The following is a 15,440-nucleotide window of genomic DNA, read 5'->3' on the forward strand; positions in this document are numbered from 1 at the left end:
CAGCTGGGGCTGCTTGAGGTGAGCACAGATGGGGCAGTAGGGGCCTAGTGAACTCACTCCCCACCTTTTTCCTGCCGACTCCCTTCCTCCCATGCAGATCCAGTGGGATGCCCCAATCTCCACAGTTGGATGAGGGGTGGGGAAGAAAGAAGCACTAACCCTAGAGCAGGGATGGCCAGCCTGAGAAGGAGCCAGAATTTACCAATGTACATTGCCAAAGAGCCACAGTAATACATCAGCAGCTCCCCCCACCACCTTCCCCTCCCTCCCCGCACCTCCGGATCAGCTGTTTCATGGCGTGCAGCAGGCTCTGGGGGGGAGTGGGGCGGACCAAGGGCAGTGCAGGCTCCGGGGGGGGGGGGGAGGCAGGCAGGGCCTGGGGCAGAGCCAGGGGTTGAGCAGTGAGCACCCTCTGGCACACTGGAAAGTTGGCAGCTGTAGCTCCAGCCCCAGAGTCGGTGCCTATACAAGGAGCCGCATATTAACTTCTGAAGAGCCACATGTGGCTCCGGAGCCACCCCTGACCTGGATGGAAACAGGATGGTCAGAGAAGGAAGCTGAGGCAAGGGGGGGAATCTGAATTCAGTCTCAGCTTTGTCTGCAAACCCACCTTGCTGGCCCAAGCCACAGGGCTGTTCAAGGAGTTGCCCTGGGGCAGAGCAACATCTTCCACAGGCAGGGAGCAGCCCTGGGGGTAGTGCCAGGGCTCAGAGTGGCACTGTCTGGGACGAGCTCACGGACCAGGAGGCATCTTTCCTGAGCAGGACATGTTTGCCAAGAGGGGTGGGTGAGGGGGTGATTGATTGCCCCAGAGCCATGAGGGATGGGTTTGGGACAGGTGTGAGTGGAATATGGACAGAGGGGGTTTATAATGGACCCTTTGGGAGCTAGGAGACAGGGCGTAGATGCTTTGTATTGATGCACAGACATGGCATGGCTCAGGGAGTGGCAACGGAGGCTTCCCCACTCATGCACCTCTGTCCACTGTGAAGTAGGGGGGCAGGCGGGAGACCGCGTTCAGGCTTCAGGCCCATTCAGCCTTTACCATCTCCAGTGGTGCCAACACGGGCACCAAGTCAGGCCAGCTGCGGTGGTGGTATTTTGGGATGTGGATACCTGGCCGCTGGGAACTGGATCAAGGTCAAACTCATTTCAAACAGGGCAGCTGGAGAGGCAAATTACCTGTGAGAGTCCAGCAGCGACAGCAGAGTCATTGGGCCAAATCCACTCCTGGTGTAAAGTGGATGTGGGTAGGGGACTTCCCTGGAGATTTAGTACATCAGTACTTCCGTGAGCCTCTCTGCTGAGCATCACCCAGGGCCCTGATACCAGACACCCACTAACTGCAAGAGAGCAACAAATCTTTATCCTGGAAAAGATACGGAGCCAACGCCCCCTAGAGGTCGCTTCAACCACGTGGCTGGGAGGTGAAGCTGTGCAGGCGGGAAGGGAGCTGTGGAGGACGCGGATGGGATGAGGGGCAGGCTCACAGGCTGGACGTGGTCGGCTGTTGCTTCCAACCGCTCGGTGGCCTGTCAAAGCAGGGTAACAGCACTGGCGCTACACAACACTCCCCTGCCACCCAGCACGGCACAGCCTCACCCTTCAGCGCAGCCTAGTTCGAGTGATGGGGAAGAGCAAAGTCCTGGCCAGTTAAAGGAACAGCCCCATGCTGCCCAGTGCAGGGGCTGCTGGAGCGGGTAGTTGTTTTGTGGGGTATAAGGTTCCTTTTCTTTCTTTTCTTTTCTTTTTTTTTTTTTTTTAAAAACTCTTACATTTCCAAACCACGCTGGCTGAAATGAAGAAACATGTTCATCTCCCTCGGGGAGTCTATCAGCCGAGACAAGGACACACACAGAAGGGATGGGACGGGACCCCTGGGGAGGCACATGGCCAGGCCAGGGGGATGGGAAGCTCACCCTACTGCTGCCCACATTGGGTCTGGTTGGTGGATAGCTAGAACTTCCTCCTCCAGGCTGTCTGGCGATCCAGCACTTTTCACCAGGCCTGAGCTCCCAGGCGAACTCTCACAGCATTAGAAAATGGAGCTTTATTGCAGACGGGGACTTTTAAAAACAAGTAGAATCCAACCATGGGAATTGACTGTCCCCAGAGCAACGGGAAAAGTCCACTTCCCTCTCATCCCCCACCCCCGCTGTGCTCTGAATGTTCTGAGACCCCAAACCCCTCCCGCACCCTGCCTCTTCCCACCCCGTTCTGTCCCCTCCCCCGCCTCTTCCTGCCCCCACTCCTCCCCAGTGCCTCCTGCAGGCGGCTGAACAGCTGATCGAGGAGGGCGGGAGGTGCTGGGAGGGAGGGGGAGGAGGCAGAGCTGATCCGGGAGGCTGCTGAGCACCGACTCGTTTTTTTACGTGGGTGCTCCGGGGCTGGAGCACCATGGAGTCGGCGCCTATGCAAGGGCCCCTCTCTGACAGCAACTGCTCTGCAGAACAAAAAGCAGGAGGTGACCGTCCAAGGTTCTGGGAGGCAGAGAAAGTGAGGGTTGGGACACCAAGCTGTGCTATCTCCCCTCCTGCCACCATCTCATCAGAGCCTCCCAAACAGCAGCCCTTTCACTGGTGCCACCACAGGACCCTAACTTCTCCCTGTTACGTCACGGGGGCTGGAGACAGGCAATGCCGTTCCACATGCAACAAGACTGATGCCAGGTGCCTTGTGACTCCCACTAGCTTCAGCTCTTCCACCAGGGGATCCTTGTGACAGGTAAGGAAGCAGGTCTCCTGCCACCCAACTCTAATTTACATATGGCTGAACTACATGGGCAATTTTCATTCCAGTCATGTTTCTTTGCTTTTCAGGCTCCCTGCCTCATCTGCCCGTCTTTAATTCATTGCAACCCCGTCACCTCGGCCCTGTCAAACCAACGGCATTGTGACACCTCCAGTCCTGGCTGTAGCTTTAGTAGGCTGCCCAGCGAATAAAGCCTGGCAGCTGGCTGCAAGATAGGATACGCCCCGCTGGCTATGGCTTGGCTTCTGCATCCCAGCTGCTGGCTCAGTTCTGTTGGCAAAGGGTGACGGTTCTGCCTTCGCAGAGCCAGAAGACTGGGTAGAGGGGCTCAGTGAAGACACAGTGGAAAGAGTGGAGGAGCTTCATCTTGTCCCCGATGCCATAGAACGACAGGACGCCTGTGCCATAGTCCAGGCTGACCCCGAGGCATTTGTACAAGGGCTCCATGATCTTATGTGACTGGCCCTCGTGCCATGCCAAGTAGCAGTCCTCCCGGATCTGCAGCCCCCAGGACAATCCATCCAGCCCGATGCTGAAGGAGCGACCAGCTTGCTTCTTCCTCTGGATTTTCTTGTATGTCACACCTAGGATGATGGAGTGGCTGGAGATCCTGACTTCCCAGTAGTGGCGGCCTTGGCTATAGCTTTGGCTGCACAGAACCTGCCACAGCTCAAACCTGTCGGCATGATCCTGACAAAGGCCATCAGGAGAATGGGTGTGCTTGGCCTTTTGGTTCTGATTGGACAGCTGCAGGTACTTATTGGCTGTGTCTGGGTCGAAGGTCAAATTTTGATGATCTGTGGGCAACATGGACATCCACAGTGTAAACCAGGGGGACTAAAACAATTTAATTTTCCTTTAACCTTGCTCCTCCCCAACCCCCACCCCCTGCCTATGACAGGAGTCCAGGCCGAGCATCCCTCAGCTATGTAAAATTCTCTGAAGATGGAAAACGCAAAGCCCGTTTGGGTGGAAGAAGCGATTTTGAGGGTAAGGCACAGGACTGGGAGTCATGAGCTCTAGGTTCTGTTCCTGGCTCTTGCATGGGCACACTGTGCGACTTCGGGCAAGTCACGTCCCCTCCCCATGCCTTAGTTTCCCCAGCAGTAAAATGGGAATAGAGATACTCAGGGGGGTATCAGGAGGTTAAATTAATTAATTCTTGCAAAGTGCTTTGAGATCCTCTGAGAGGAGGAGGAAGAGGATGCTGCCCGTGGTCTTCTGCCAGCATTGTCTTTGTTCTGGTTCTAAGAACTATTTCACAGCATTTCCCACTATCCCCAGCATTTCCCAGTAGATGCACTGACCCCTGTTGGGGTGCTACTGCTCCCCAGTCATTGGAGTCCTGCCTGGAGATAACCTTGCTCAGTTAGCTCCTATGGACCTTTATTTTTTAAATAACATTATTACAATTAATAATGTTTCAAACATTATATGGCACTGCTTATTAACACATCTCTTTACAGACATTAACCAATCCCTGTAACAGCCCTGCGCTGTAAGTATTAATGATTGATCTTCCAGGCACTGTGGTGATGGGTATATTAGAAACGTGTGTAGTAAATACTAATATCCCTGTTTTACAGATGGGGAAGCTGGGGTGGAGCGGGTTAAAAGGGCATTCTAGGAATTGGCATCAGAGCTGAGAACAGAAGCCAGAAGTTCCTGGCTCTCAGCCCCTTGCTCAGACCACTGGGCTATGCCCCTTTCTCAGAGGGCCTGGTTTTCATTGTGGACCTGGGCACAATAGTCCGCACTGCCCATTATTTGAAAGCAGGAGCTAAACAAGCCAAACTGGAGACCGTCTGATAGACCCAGCGGGGTGATTGTTCAGAGGGAAAAGATGTAAAGCGATAACATCCAGGGAGACACAAAGTTCTTAAAACAAGGGAGCAGAGTCCAGGAGACTGCCCGGATCAATTAAGATTTGAGGCAGGGTGGGTTGGGGAGGGTCAAATGTACTGGGAGGGTGCTACCCCTTTCCCCTATGTCTGGAGCAGCTCTCTGTGGACTGGCTGCCCCGTCACTTCAATTCTATGCTGTGCCTGGAGGCATGCAGTTCAGACGTGACCAGCCAAGACGAATCCCCGCTCTGTGCCAGGAGCCTGGCAGCTGCTTGCAGTGATTGAACTTCTCAGCACTCCCCTGGGAAAGTTCTGTGCCTAAATATGGCTGGGCGGGAGCAGGCACCTGATGCTTGCCAGGGAGAGAAGCAGGGGGGTGGCGGTGGGGGGGGGGGGCAGATGACTGAAATCCCCGCCCCTTTGTGAGGCAACCGAGTATTCTGATCCCCTATTGTTAGGGCAGCTGAGATAACAGCAGTGCCCAGACTCACCCAGGAAGCCCGTGTCAGAGGCAGGGGTAAAATCCAGATCACTTTAGCGACACAAAGCCATCCTGCCTAGGGATTGCAGATTTTCCTCTAAAATGGTAACTCTTTGGAAGCTCTTTCAGAGCCCCCTGAGGCACGGCCTTGGCTTGCTAAATTGCTATATTGTTACCAGTCCAAGAAGGAAACACCAGTCCCCTTCATAGGTTACAGGCACACTTTCCTACTCTTCCCACCCAGCTGCATGGCCGGCTCCCAGCACATGTTATTCTGAGCTGCACTCAGACCCAGAACTGCCTCACCCCTCAGAAGCTCCGCTCTTAATTCACACTCTGGAAGAGCTGGACCTGCCTTCACCACAGCAAGCGCCTTTGGCTCCACTGACTCTGCAGAGCAAAAGAGAAAGGGAAAGCTCTAGATACAAGGAGAGAACTGTTCCCACAGACAGAGGCATCTGGGCGGGATTTCAGAAGCACAGCCCGGCTCTGACGCTCAGTCGCAGCCACCCGTCTGTGTGTCTCTGCGGTGGGAGGAAGGAAACGAGGGTTTAACAAAAACTCCAGCTCTGTCACTCTGATGTTCTTACAGCCAAGGGAGTGGGTCCAGCTAGGCCTGCCAGGGAGCCCATGTCTATACACAAGAGCCCCAGTGCATGCAGTAAAGCAGACCCTGATCAGAGCTAGACTGGGGAGCTGGAATCAATCTCCTGACCCCCTAAGAACTGGCACATCCCATTACATCTCCCATTACACCCCACCCAGCCTGCTTGTCTGAGGGGACAGATGGCCCAGTGGTCAGGATGCCAACCTGGGACTTTGGAGGGAGACCTGGGTCAGTTCCCTGCTCTGCTACACGCTCCCTGTGTGATCTTGGGCAAGTCACTTAATCTACTCACAGGGGTGCCACGATGCTAAATCCATTAGTGGGTGTGATGCTAAAGTAATGGGTGCTAAGCACCGGACACCAACTTGTTCAACTCATCTGCCTGTTATGTCTTTCAGACTGTCATCTGCTATTTGTTTGTACAGCACCTAGCACAATGGGGCCCAACCTTCAGGCTACTGCAGTAGATCTGGTAACAAAAACCTGGCCAAGCCAACAAGGGGCCCCTCTAGTGCCACGTGTGGGGGTGGGGGGGATTCTTGTGATGTGAATGGTGAGACGTCCCCTCCACCACACCCCCTTGCACGTTGGCCCAACATATCTACAGCAGTTCCACTGCAGAGAGGTGATTTATACAGGCAGGGGTGGGACAGTGACTTGGTGTCCAGCTGGGCAGTGGGGGGAAGGTCCCCAAGGGAAGAGCTTACCTTTGGTTTCAGCATCAGCCGCCTTTGGGTTCAGAGAGTTGGGCAAATCCTCCAGCAAAAGCTTAGAGACCTTGGTGAGGATCTTAGCAGTGGGATCTACCGTGCTGGCCAAATTGAACTCAACAGCTGGCAAAACTCCCAGGCTGCCCGGAGAAGGGAGCAGCAGGAATTCCTTCATGGGACAGGAAGAGGAGAGGAAATGCAGCACATATCGGCATTCAGATCTGAGGCTCAGTGGCACAACAGCTCAGAAACCCCCTTCTCACAGTCATCATGACCCCTGGCTTCTGCATCCACTTCCCCAAGTCATCTGCTCCAGGAACTCTCTGCTACTTCATGGTGCTGAACGGCTTGTCCTGGGCTACTTCGGTAGCTCAGCTGTGTTCAGCTGCACCCACTGCTCCTATCACGGTCAGAATGGGTGATGTTCCTCTGTACAGGGGCCTTTATGGACTGGGGTAGAACAGTCTAATTAGGGTTGCCAGGTGTCCGGTTTTCAACTGGAAAGTTCGGTCAAAAAGGGAACCTGGCAGTGTCCAGTCAGCAGTGCTGACTGGACACAAAAAGTCCTGTTACCCACAGTAACTGGCCTCCGCCTCCATAGGGTGGGATGCACAGCAGTTGCAGCTGGAGCCTGGCGGAGTTGCTCATGGACAGAAGTGGCTGGCTGCTCCCGGCTGGCTCCAGCCTCTCTGGCAGGGAGGGAGGGTGTGTGTGTGTGTGTGTGTGATCTTATCTGCTCCAATTTCCCCACCCCGGCCCCTTGCTCTGGGGGCCAACTCCCCCCCTTCGCCCCAATTGGGCAGGCGGGAAGGCTCCATGTCAGCTCCTCCCAGCTCTGCAGGTGGCAGGTGAGTCCCAGAACAGGGGAGGAGGTGGGGCAGGGGTGAAGCAGGGTGCCCAGTTTTCAGCAGTTAGAAAGTTGGCAACCCTAAAATGAATCCTCTTCCTTCTCCCACAGGCCTCTAACCATTTCCATTGCCCTCATCTGGATCTTTCTGTATTGTTTGGAAAGGGAGGGACCCAAACTGAACACAGCGCCCCAAGCAAGGATATGTTGTCAGCTTGTAACATCAAAAAGAAAAGGAGGACTTGTGGCACCTTAGCGACTAACAAATTTATTTGAGCATAAGCTTTCGTGAGCTACAGCTCAAATCGTCTCTAAGGTGCCACAAGTCCTCCTGTTCTTTTTGCGGATACAAGCTTCAGAGTAGCAGCCATGTTAGTCTGTAACATGGCATTCGATAGAATTAGTTACATCATTTGCATGCCTCAATGCCTCATGCAGTCCTCTAGGGGGAGCTCACGCCCACCATCTTCCTGCAAGAAGGTGTTTCCCAGGAGCAGCTGCAGCAAAGCTGAAGAGCACCAAGCGTGGGCATGGGGTTGCTTCGGGTCTGCCCGCACACCCGTGCACAAGAGTCCTTTACAAACCACCAGAGGAGGGCAGAGATGCAATTTCTCAGAGTTCAGGCCCCACTGTGTCAAGGGCACTCACGGAAGAAGGTTGGATTCGGCTGACAATGGGCCCTTTTCAGCTGCAAACAGACTCTGGATCCTGACTGAAAAGTGCGGGGCTGTTCTGTACTTGGATTTGACTTTTGCTCCTTGGAAAAGTGGGGGCTATTCATAAACGGCTGGATCCATGCCCAGGGTCACGTTTCGGGCACACCAATGTTTCAGAGTCAGGAATTCGATTAGGCCCATCTCTAGTCCATACCCTACGTTAAAATTGCCAGCCAGCCACTTTATAGACTCAGACTTAGTTTCCACTGTGCGCGTGCAGGGAAGGGAGAGATGGGTGTGTGTGTGGGGGGGGGAGTCGTCTCTAACATGGTTCTGGCTGGACATAGTGTAGAGGGTCTAGGAACACAAGAACGGCCAGACTGGGTCAGATGAATGGTCCACCTAGCCCACTATCCTGTCTTCTGACTGTGGCCAATGCCAGGTGCTCAGAGGGAATGAATAGAAGAGGCAATCAATGAGTGAGCCATCCCCTGTCATCCACTCCCAGCTCTGGAAGTCAGAGGCTAGAGACATCCAGAGCATGGGATTGCATCCCTGCCCATCTTGGCTGATAGCCATTAATGGACCTATCCTCCACACACCTGAGGCTCTCTTCGTGAGCAGATGTTATGCACCCTCTTAGTTAGCTTTGAGACTGGTTCAGCTGCCTGTGTGGACAGTGCATTATACACAGTGAAATTGCCTTTGGCCTACACGTGGCCAGGCCAATGGCCACAGGGCAGTCGTAGCTCCCCCACTCATGGCTGGGCGGGCACCAATACCTCTAGGAATTTCATGTCATCCACACAGGTCAGCAGCTCCTGGGCCTTTTGCTGGTGTTGGGTGAGCATGGCCAGATGATCCTGCAGCTGGCTCCAGTTCTCCTCCACTTGCCCTAGGACAGTGGCCTGCTCTTGCTCTATCTTGTCCACGGCCCCCCTCTTGCACTCCTCTAGCTCTTTCATCAGGTGGGCAAACTTCTGCAAAATCCCCGATTTCAGCCTCTCTGAAGAATCCTGGGTAGAAACAAAAAATCATTGGAAATGACGAAACAAAGAATTGACATGACAGCAGTTGGGTGGCTTCCTCCCCGAGCCCTATCCAGAGGGAGCAGCAGTTGGCGCCAGCCCCTGGCATCCCAGCTGTGGGGAGGGGTGACTGCCTTTGCCTTACTACCTTTATGGTGCCAGTTTGTTCCTCCAGTTTGTGGATCGCCTCCTCGGTCTTTACGGTCTCCTCCTGGGTTTTCGCCAGAGACTCTTCTAAAAGGACCTGCAAAAGAGGCCAGATCCCTAAGTGTAATGTGAGACAATATTCAGTGCCACAGGTAGTGGGCAAACTGCCCCTCTGATCTCCCCATGTTCTCGTCACCTGGAATCACGCGATTCTCCCACTCTCAGACTAGGCTCTGGGCTCCAGTCCCCTGTGATCAACCAGGACTTGGCTCAGAGCCTGCAGCTCAGGTCCCTCTGAGAGCACAGACAGTGGTCAATGCAGTGACCAAACAGCCTCCTTACAGCACAGGAGGCTAAAAGCATTTACGAGAAAACAGATCTTAAACACCACAGAACAGCCCAGAGTGGACCCGTCTCTGGCTTTGCTCTGAGGCTCACCATTGCCTGGCTCTGTGAAGGCCCAATGTCTTACTTAGACCCCCTCCTCAGTCTCTCTCTCTGTCACCCTGTCTCCCTGGACAGCTTCTGACAGTAACCCGGCTCCTCCTTTCCAAAGACGGGCTTTTTGACTGCCTCATGTCCTTTGGCTCCCTAGTTTCCAGCCTGGCAGAATGAGGCTTGTGGCTTGCTGGAGATATGATCATGGGCAGCAAGTATCAAAGGCTGGGGAAGGTGGAGTCTCCCCAAACAGCCCTGCATGGTCCTGCCCACTAGGGTGACCAGATGTCCCAATTTTATAGGGACAGTCCTGATATTTGGGGCTTTTTCTTATATAGGCTCCTATTACCTCCCACCCCCGTCCCGATTTTTCACACTTGCTATCTGGTTAGCCTACCGCCCACGCTTCATCCCCAGACCTCTCCTGCAGCTCTTCCTTCCCCTGTGGCCAGGGCTGGGGCTAGTGGGGGATGGCCTGTGGCCAGGGACTCTGGGCAACTGGAGCTGGTGCTCGTGTCGCCTGCTTGGCGCTCGGGCTCACGCTGCCCGCCCGGTGCTGGGGCTGGGGTAGGGCTGTCAACTTTCTAATCGCACAAAACCGAACACCCTTACCCTGCCTGCCCCTTCCCTGAGGCTCCGCCCCATTCCACCCCTTCCCTGAGGCCCCACCCCCACTCACTCCATCCCCCCTCCCTCTGTCGTTCACTCTCCCCGACCCTCACTCACTTGCTCATTTTCACTGGGCTGGGGCAGGGGATGCAGGAGTCGGTGAGGGCTCCAGGATTGGGCCAGAAATGAGGGGTTCAGGGTACAGAAGGGGGCTCCAGGCTGGGGAGTGGGGTATGGGAGAGGTGAGAGCTTTGGCTGGGGGTGCAGGCTCTGGGGTGGGGCCGGGGATGAGGCGTTTGGAGTGCGGGAGGGGGTTCCGAGCTGGGGCTGAGGGGTTAGGGTGCGCTAGGGGGTGCAGGGGGGAGCTCAGGGCTGAAACCAGGGGGTTGTGGCATGGGAGGGGGTGCGGGCTCCGGGAGGGGGCCAGAAATGAGGGATTCAGGGTGCGGGAGGGGGCTCCAGGCTGGGGCAGGGGTTTAGGGTGCTTACCTTGGGCGGCTCCCTGGAAGTGGCGACATGTCCCTCGGCTCCAAGGCAGAAGCATGGCCAGGCATCTCTGCGCACTGCCTTCACCTGCAGGCACCCACCCCCGCAGCTTCCATTGGCCACAATTCCCAGCCAAAGGGAGCTGCGGTGCTGGCACTCAGGATGGGGGCAGCGCCTCCACCTAGGAGCCGAGGGACATGTTGCCACTTCTGGGGAACCACGCAGAGCCAGGTAGGGAGTCTGCCTTAGCCTTGCTGTGCCGCCGGCCAGACTTTTAACGGCCCGGTCAGCGGTGCTGACCCAAGCCACCAAGGTCCCTTTTTAACTGGGTATTCCGGTCGAAAACCGGACACCTAGCAACCCTAGCTGGAGGTGGGAGGCACGCTGCCTGCCTGGCCCTCCAGGGCTGGGGAAGGGTGGGGGGCTAGCTTCCTCAAGCCCGCGGTTCACCTGCCACCCATGGACAGGATCCAGCTTGCAACGGTGTCTTCCAAGTGTGTACCTAGGCCTGTTCACAGGTTCTGGTGTGTGTCTTTCCTGTGTGCCCTGCCCACAGCCCCCCATTGAGTTTCCCCGATACATTCAAACAGGACTTTCTAACAACCCACCACAGCAGTACAGTAGCTTTACCTCACTGACCAGCTCGCTTCCAATAACCACCCATTACTATCCATCAGTGTGCACAGAATAACACGTGCCCCTGCCACCCAGGGCACCCTCAGCACTTTGACAACATTTATCCCCTTTGCAAATATTCATATACCCTGCACAGATCCCCCAGCAAACCCCACTCCCCAGCAAAAGCTCCCACAGCCTTTCACATCCTCCTTTATTCCACCCTCCTGAGCAATGGGGATATTTAGCTTTTTTCCAGCACTTTGAGTGCACGGGTCTCAAAGCACCTCACAAAGGAAGGTAAGTATCAGCATTCTAATTTTACAGTGGGGGAAACTGAGGCACGGAGGGGGAAGGGCATTGTCCTGGGTCACATGGGAACAGAATGCAGGTCTCTGGAGAGGGCTACCTGACCTAGAAACCCTTTTATTTCCCTTCTGCAAATTCTCCTAGCTCCACCTTACACACACACTCAGAGGAAACGGCTCAGCTTGGATGCTGCGTACCGGCTACAGCACTGGGTTGCTAAAAGGCAGCACCAGGCAATAGGAATTTGGACACAGTCCTTCCACCTCTGCAAGGCTGGGTCTCTCCCCTGACATCCCGGGCAGCAGGTGCATGCAACCAGCAGAGGACTCTGATCCCTAAATAAAACTTATTCCTTTGGCCATGGCTTAACACCCCATCACAGTCAAACCTTCTCAGCTAGGTGCTGCGTATGTTCTAAGGTCTGTTGCGTCTCCCTGTACAGCTTGGGACTTGGTGCGCGCGCACATGGAAGCTGGGAGGAAGTCCAGGAGCTGGTTACCAGACAGCAGTATGACACTATTAACTATTTAGTGTCCAAACACGCTGCAATAGCTGCCAGTTCTGCTGAGCCTTGATCTAGTTAAAATATGCGAATACTTGCGCTTGTATCTCTTTCTCCTTTCATCCAAGGGTCATCAGAGAGGGGCATGGATTCACTGCCTCTTTTACAGACAGGGAACCTGAGGCATGCAGAGGGTAAACGACTTAGCCAAGGCCACACAGCCCCACAAGCCAGGGTCAGGAATAGCATCCCGGGCACCAAACTTCTGCTTCAACGAGGAGAGCACACTCACCCACCCTCCCACCTGCAGGACTGACACAGAGGCAGGCAGGAGAGCTGATCTCTCTCGCCATGGCCCTGCAGACTGGGAGCAGATCACAGGGGAGACCTACCTCCTTTCTCTTGCGCTCCTCCTCGAACAGGACCCTGTGGTGGTCCCGGCACTCCTTCACTGTGCACACGCAGCAGATGCACATTTTGTCCTCTTGGCAGTACAGCTCCAGGGGCCGCCCATGCCTGGAGCACCTCGCTCCATTGGCAGGGGTTTTCCTCTCGGCGCTGGAGGCCTGCACTTCCCCAGACCTGATCAGCTCCACCACGCTGCAAAGGGCGACGTTCTTCCTGAGCTCCTGCCGCTTCTCGAAGTGTTGCCTGCAGTCGGGGCAGGTGTAGTCCTTCTTGTCTGGAGAAGCCTCCTTTTCTTCCTTGTCCCAGTGGTTGTTGATACACTTCATGCAGAAGTTGTGCCCACAGGGCATGGTCACCGCTGTCCCAAACATCTCCAGGCAGATGGAGCAGACCAGCTTCTCCTCCAGCTTCCGGGGGCCTTGAGAGGCCATCCTGATGAGGCAGAGAAGGAACTCACAGACAGCAGCGTGCGAGGAGGCTAGGACAGAGCTACGGATCGCAGAGAGGAGGGACGGGCACAGAGATGGCACAGAGCCAAGCAAGCTCTTAAAGAGACACACAGGCCGACTGCATTGTGGTTTATCAACACATGTTCTCAGCTCTCTCAAGTGGGTTTTGTGGTTTTCATATCCCCCAACTCCACAGCCTGCCGGCTGCCTGGGTGTCTGAAAAAGCTGCCTTCACTCAGCAGCGTGCTGCTGGCTAATTTTTTGGAGTCCCTTGTTTTCTGTTTAGCCTTTGACGGGAGTCTCAGCTTTCAGCCTGAATGTCTATTTTCTCCAAGGACAGGGATGTCCTTTACAATCCAGGCATCCCTGCATCCCCTCACCACCCACTTTTCTGTTACAGGGACCACAGTCTGGGCCCCTGTCAGAGCCCTTGGTAAACCAGAGAGGACCTACCTGAGACACTCTCCATGTGTTTTCGATGTAGCACTCCTGCCCCCTGCTGGTGTGAGGAAGCTGAGCCTGGCAAAACCAAATTTCCTGCACAGAGCATCTCTAGCCATACATAACCCTAGCACTGGTCAGGTGCCTTGATCACTGGGGAGGGATTGCTAGCAAAGCTGAAATGTAACATGTTTCAATGCAACTTCATAACAGGATGTTGCATTTCCCCCCTGTGTTCCGTCAATACGGGAAGGCGGAGCTCCTGCAAAAGGTTGCGTCATGCATTTGGGAGATCATTGCAAAGCCTAACCTCGGGGCAATCCTTCCCACCCCGCCCCCATAATAACAAAGCACAGCGGTGCAGATCACTAACTCGGAGGCCACTGCCTCGACTGAGCGTGGGCCCCAAATTCACTAACAACTAGAATTACTGATCCTAGGTAACAAAACAGCCTGTGTTCTACTGGGACCCAGTGATCTTTCTGCTGTGACCACTTTAATTGTCTCTGGGGAGGAGTCAGAGGGGGAATGGTGCAGAGAGAGCTGCTGGTGCATGATGCAAGGCACTTCCCCCTCCTGCCATGAGATCAAGGCCATAACACATGCCAGCAGCTATACATTCTTGCTGTTTTGCTCCTAAGTGCCTTCGGGCTGCAAGCTCTTTCAGCGAGGGCTCCGCTTGGTTTATTAGGGTGTGAGCACACTGCCCGCGTTACAGCGTGGCCGCGGCTGGCGCTGTGACGTGGGCAGCATAGTCACGCTCTGTTGCCGGGGGAGAGCTTCACTTGCTCAGTTTCCTTACTACCTGTTATAAAATCCCCATATTTGCACACAGTGCTCTGGAAATAATAAAAAGCCAGTTGCCTCTGTATGGTACTCGGAGGCTAGCTGCTTTGTCCTTTACCCTCCAGGTCAGGGGTGGTCGGCCTGTGGCTCCGGAGCCACACGGCTCTTCACAAGTTCACGTGCGGCTCCTGGTACAGGCACTGACTCCGGGGCTGGAGCTACAGGTGCCAACTTTCCAATGAGCCGGGGGGTGTTCACTGCTCAACCCCTGGCTCTGCCACAGGCCCTGCCCCCACTCCACCCCTTCCCGCCCTCTCCCCTGAGCCTACACTGCTCTCGCTCCGCTCCTTCCCCCTCGCCAGGAAGCAGCTGATCAGGAGGTGCAGGGAGGGAGGGATGGAGTGAGGAGGCACTGACCAGCAGGGCTGCTGGTGGGTGGGAGGCTCTAGGAGCAGGGGGGGTGGGAAACCGATGAGGGGCTGCTGCCGTATTACCGTGGCTCTTTGGCAATGTACATTGGTAAATTCTGGCTCTTTCTCAGGCTCAGGTTGGCCACCCCTGCTCCAGGTAATCATTAACTTGCCCCCCATCCCCTTTCCGCCTAGCCCCAGGAGTTCACACTCCACCCCCATCAGAACTCCCCCACACCTCACCCCCCAACCCCCGCCCAAGCTGCCGGCTGGGAATCACTGCCCCCTTCCAAACACACCCCCCCAGGGTGTTTCTCCTTCCACAGTCAATATTTGCAGAGGCTGAGCTGAAAAACCCAGGGCTCCTTGCCAACCTCAGGACATCAAAAATCACGAGATTTTTAAAGAAAAAGATTACACGGTATTGTGAATTTTTTGTCCCATCTTTTGATTGTTGAACTCCCCGTGCCCGGCCCCCGTGTGTGTGTGCACAATTAGTGTTGCCCACCCTCCCAAATTTACTGGGACAGGCAATTTTAGCCCTTGTGCAGGAGCTCCTCCCGCCCATCTAACCCACCTCCTGCTCAGCAATTAATTTGGTCCCCATCAGTTCACACACCCCACCCCCAGTGTTGCCAGCTTCACCTCTGCTCCATGGCTGCAGCTGGGAGGGGGCATATCCAGGGGCTCGTCATCTCCCTTTGCCCTAGGCCGGCTGGTCCCCATTGCTCAAAGGAGAGGAAAGGGGGACCCGACCTGCGGGTGCAGGTCCCTCCTCTGAAAATGTTTGGGTTGCTGGAGGAGGGGGAAAGAGCTCTTCCTGCAGCGGTTCTGATTGGCTGCTCAGCTCCAGGTTGGGCAATGGGGACAGGCAGCCACTCCAAAGTCTCAAATGCACAACTAGGCTGGAGAGTCT

The 15,440-nt window shown here is 55.2% G+C and overlaps 1 protein-coding gene across 2 annotated transcripts; it reads right to left on the minus strand.

Moving 5' to 3' along the window:
• Positions 1 to 2,233: 2,233 nt before the first annotated feature.
• TRIM65 (tripartite motif containing 65) lies at positions 2,234 to 15,195 on the minus strand. 2 transcript variants are annotated; one of them, XM_074972228.1, is made up of 7 exons: positions 13,341 to 13,569; positions 12,423 to 12,870; positions 9,073 to 9,168; positions 8,679 to 8,912; positions 6,391 to 6,562; positions 5,383 to 5,466; positions 2,234 to 3,548 (listed from the first exon to the last, which is right to left on the minus strand). In XM_074972228.1, exons 1-7 carry the CDS (start codon positions 13,445 to 13,447, stop codon positions 3,016 to 3,018), a joined length of 1,674 nt encoding a protein of 557 aa, XP_074828329.1. In that variant the 5' UTR covers positions 13,448 to 13,569; the 3' UTR covers positions 2,234 to 3,015. The 2 variants fall into 2 exon arrangements, with proteins under 2 accessions (XP_074828329.1, XP_074828330.1); XM_074972229.1 differs by lacking the exon at positions 13,341 to 13,569 and adding an exon at positions 15,170 to 15,195 and having other exon boundaries at positions 2,235 to 3,548.
• Between the last annotated feature and the right edge of the window lie 245 nt (positions 15,196 to 15,440).

Source organism: Natator depressus, chromosome 14 (assembly GCF_965152275.1).
Source record: "Natator depressus isolate rNatDep1 chromosome 14, rNatDep2.hap1, whole genome shotgun sequence".
Classification (NCBI taxonomy): domain Eukaryota; kingdom Metazoa; phylum Chordata; order Testudines; family Cheloniidae; genus Natator; species Natator depressus.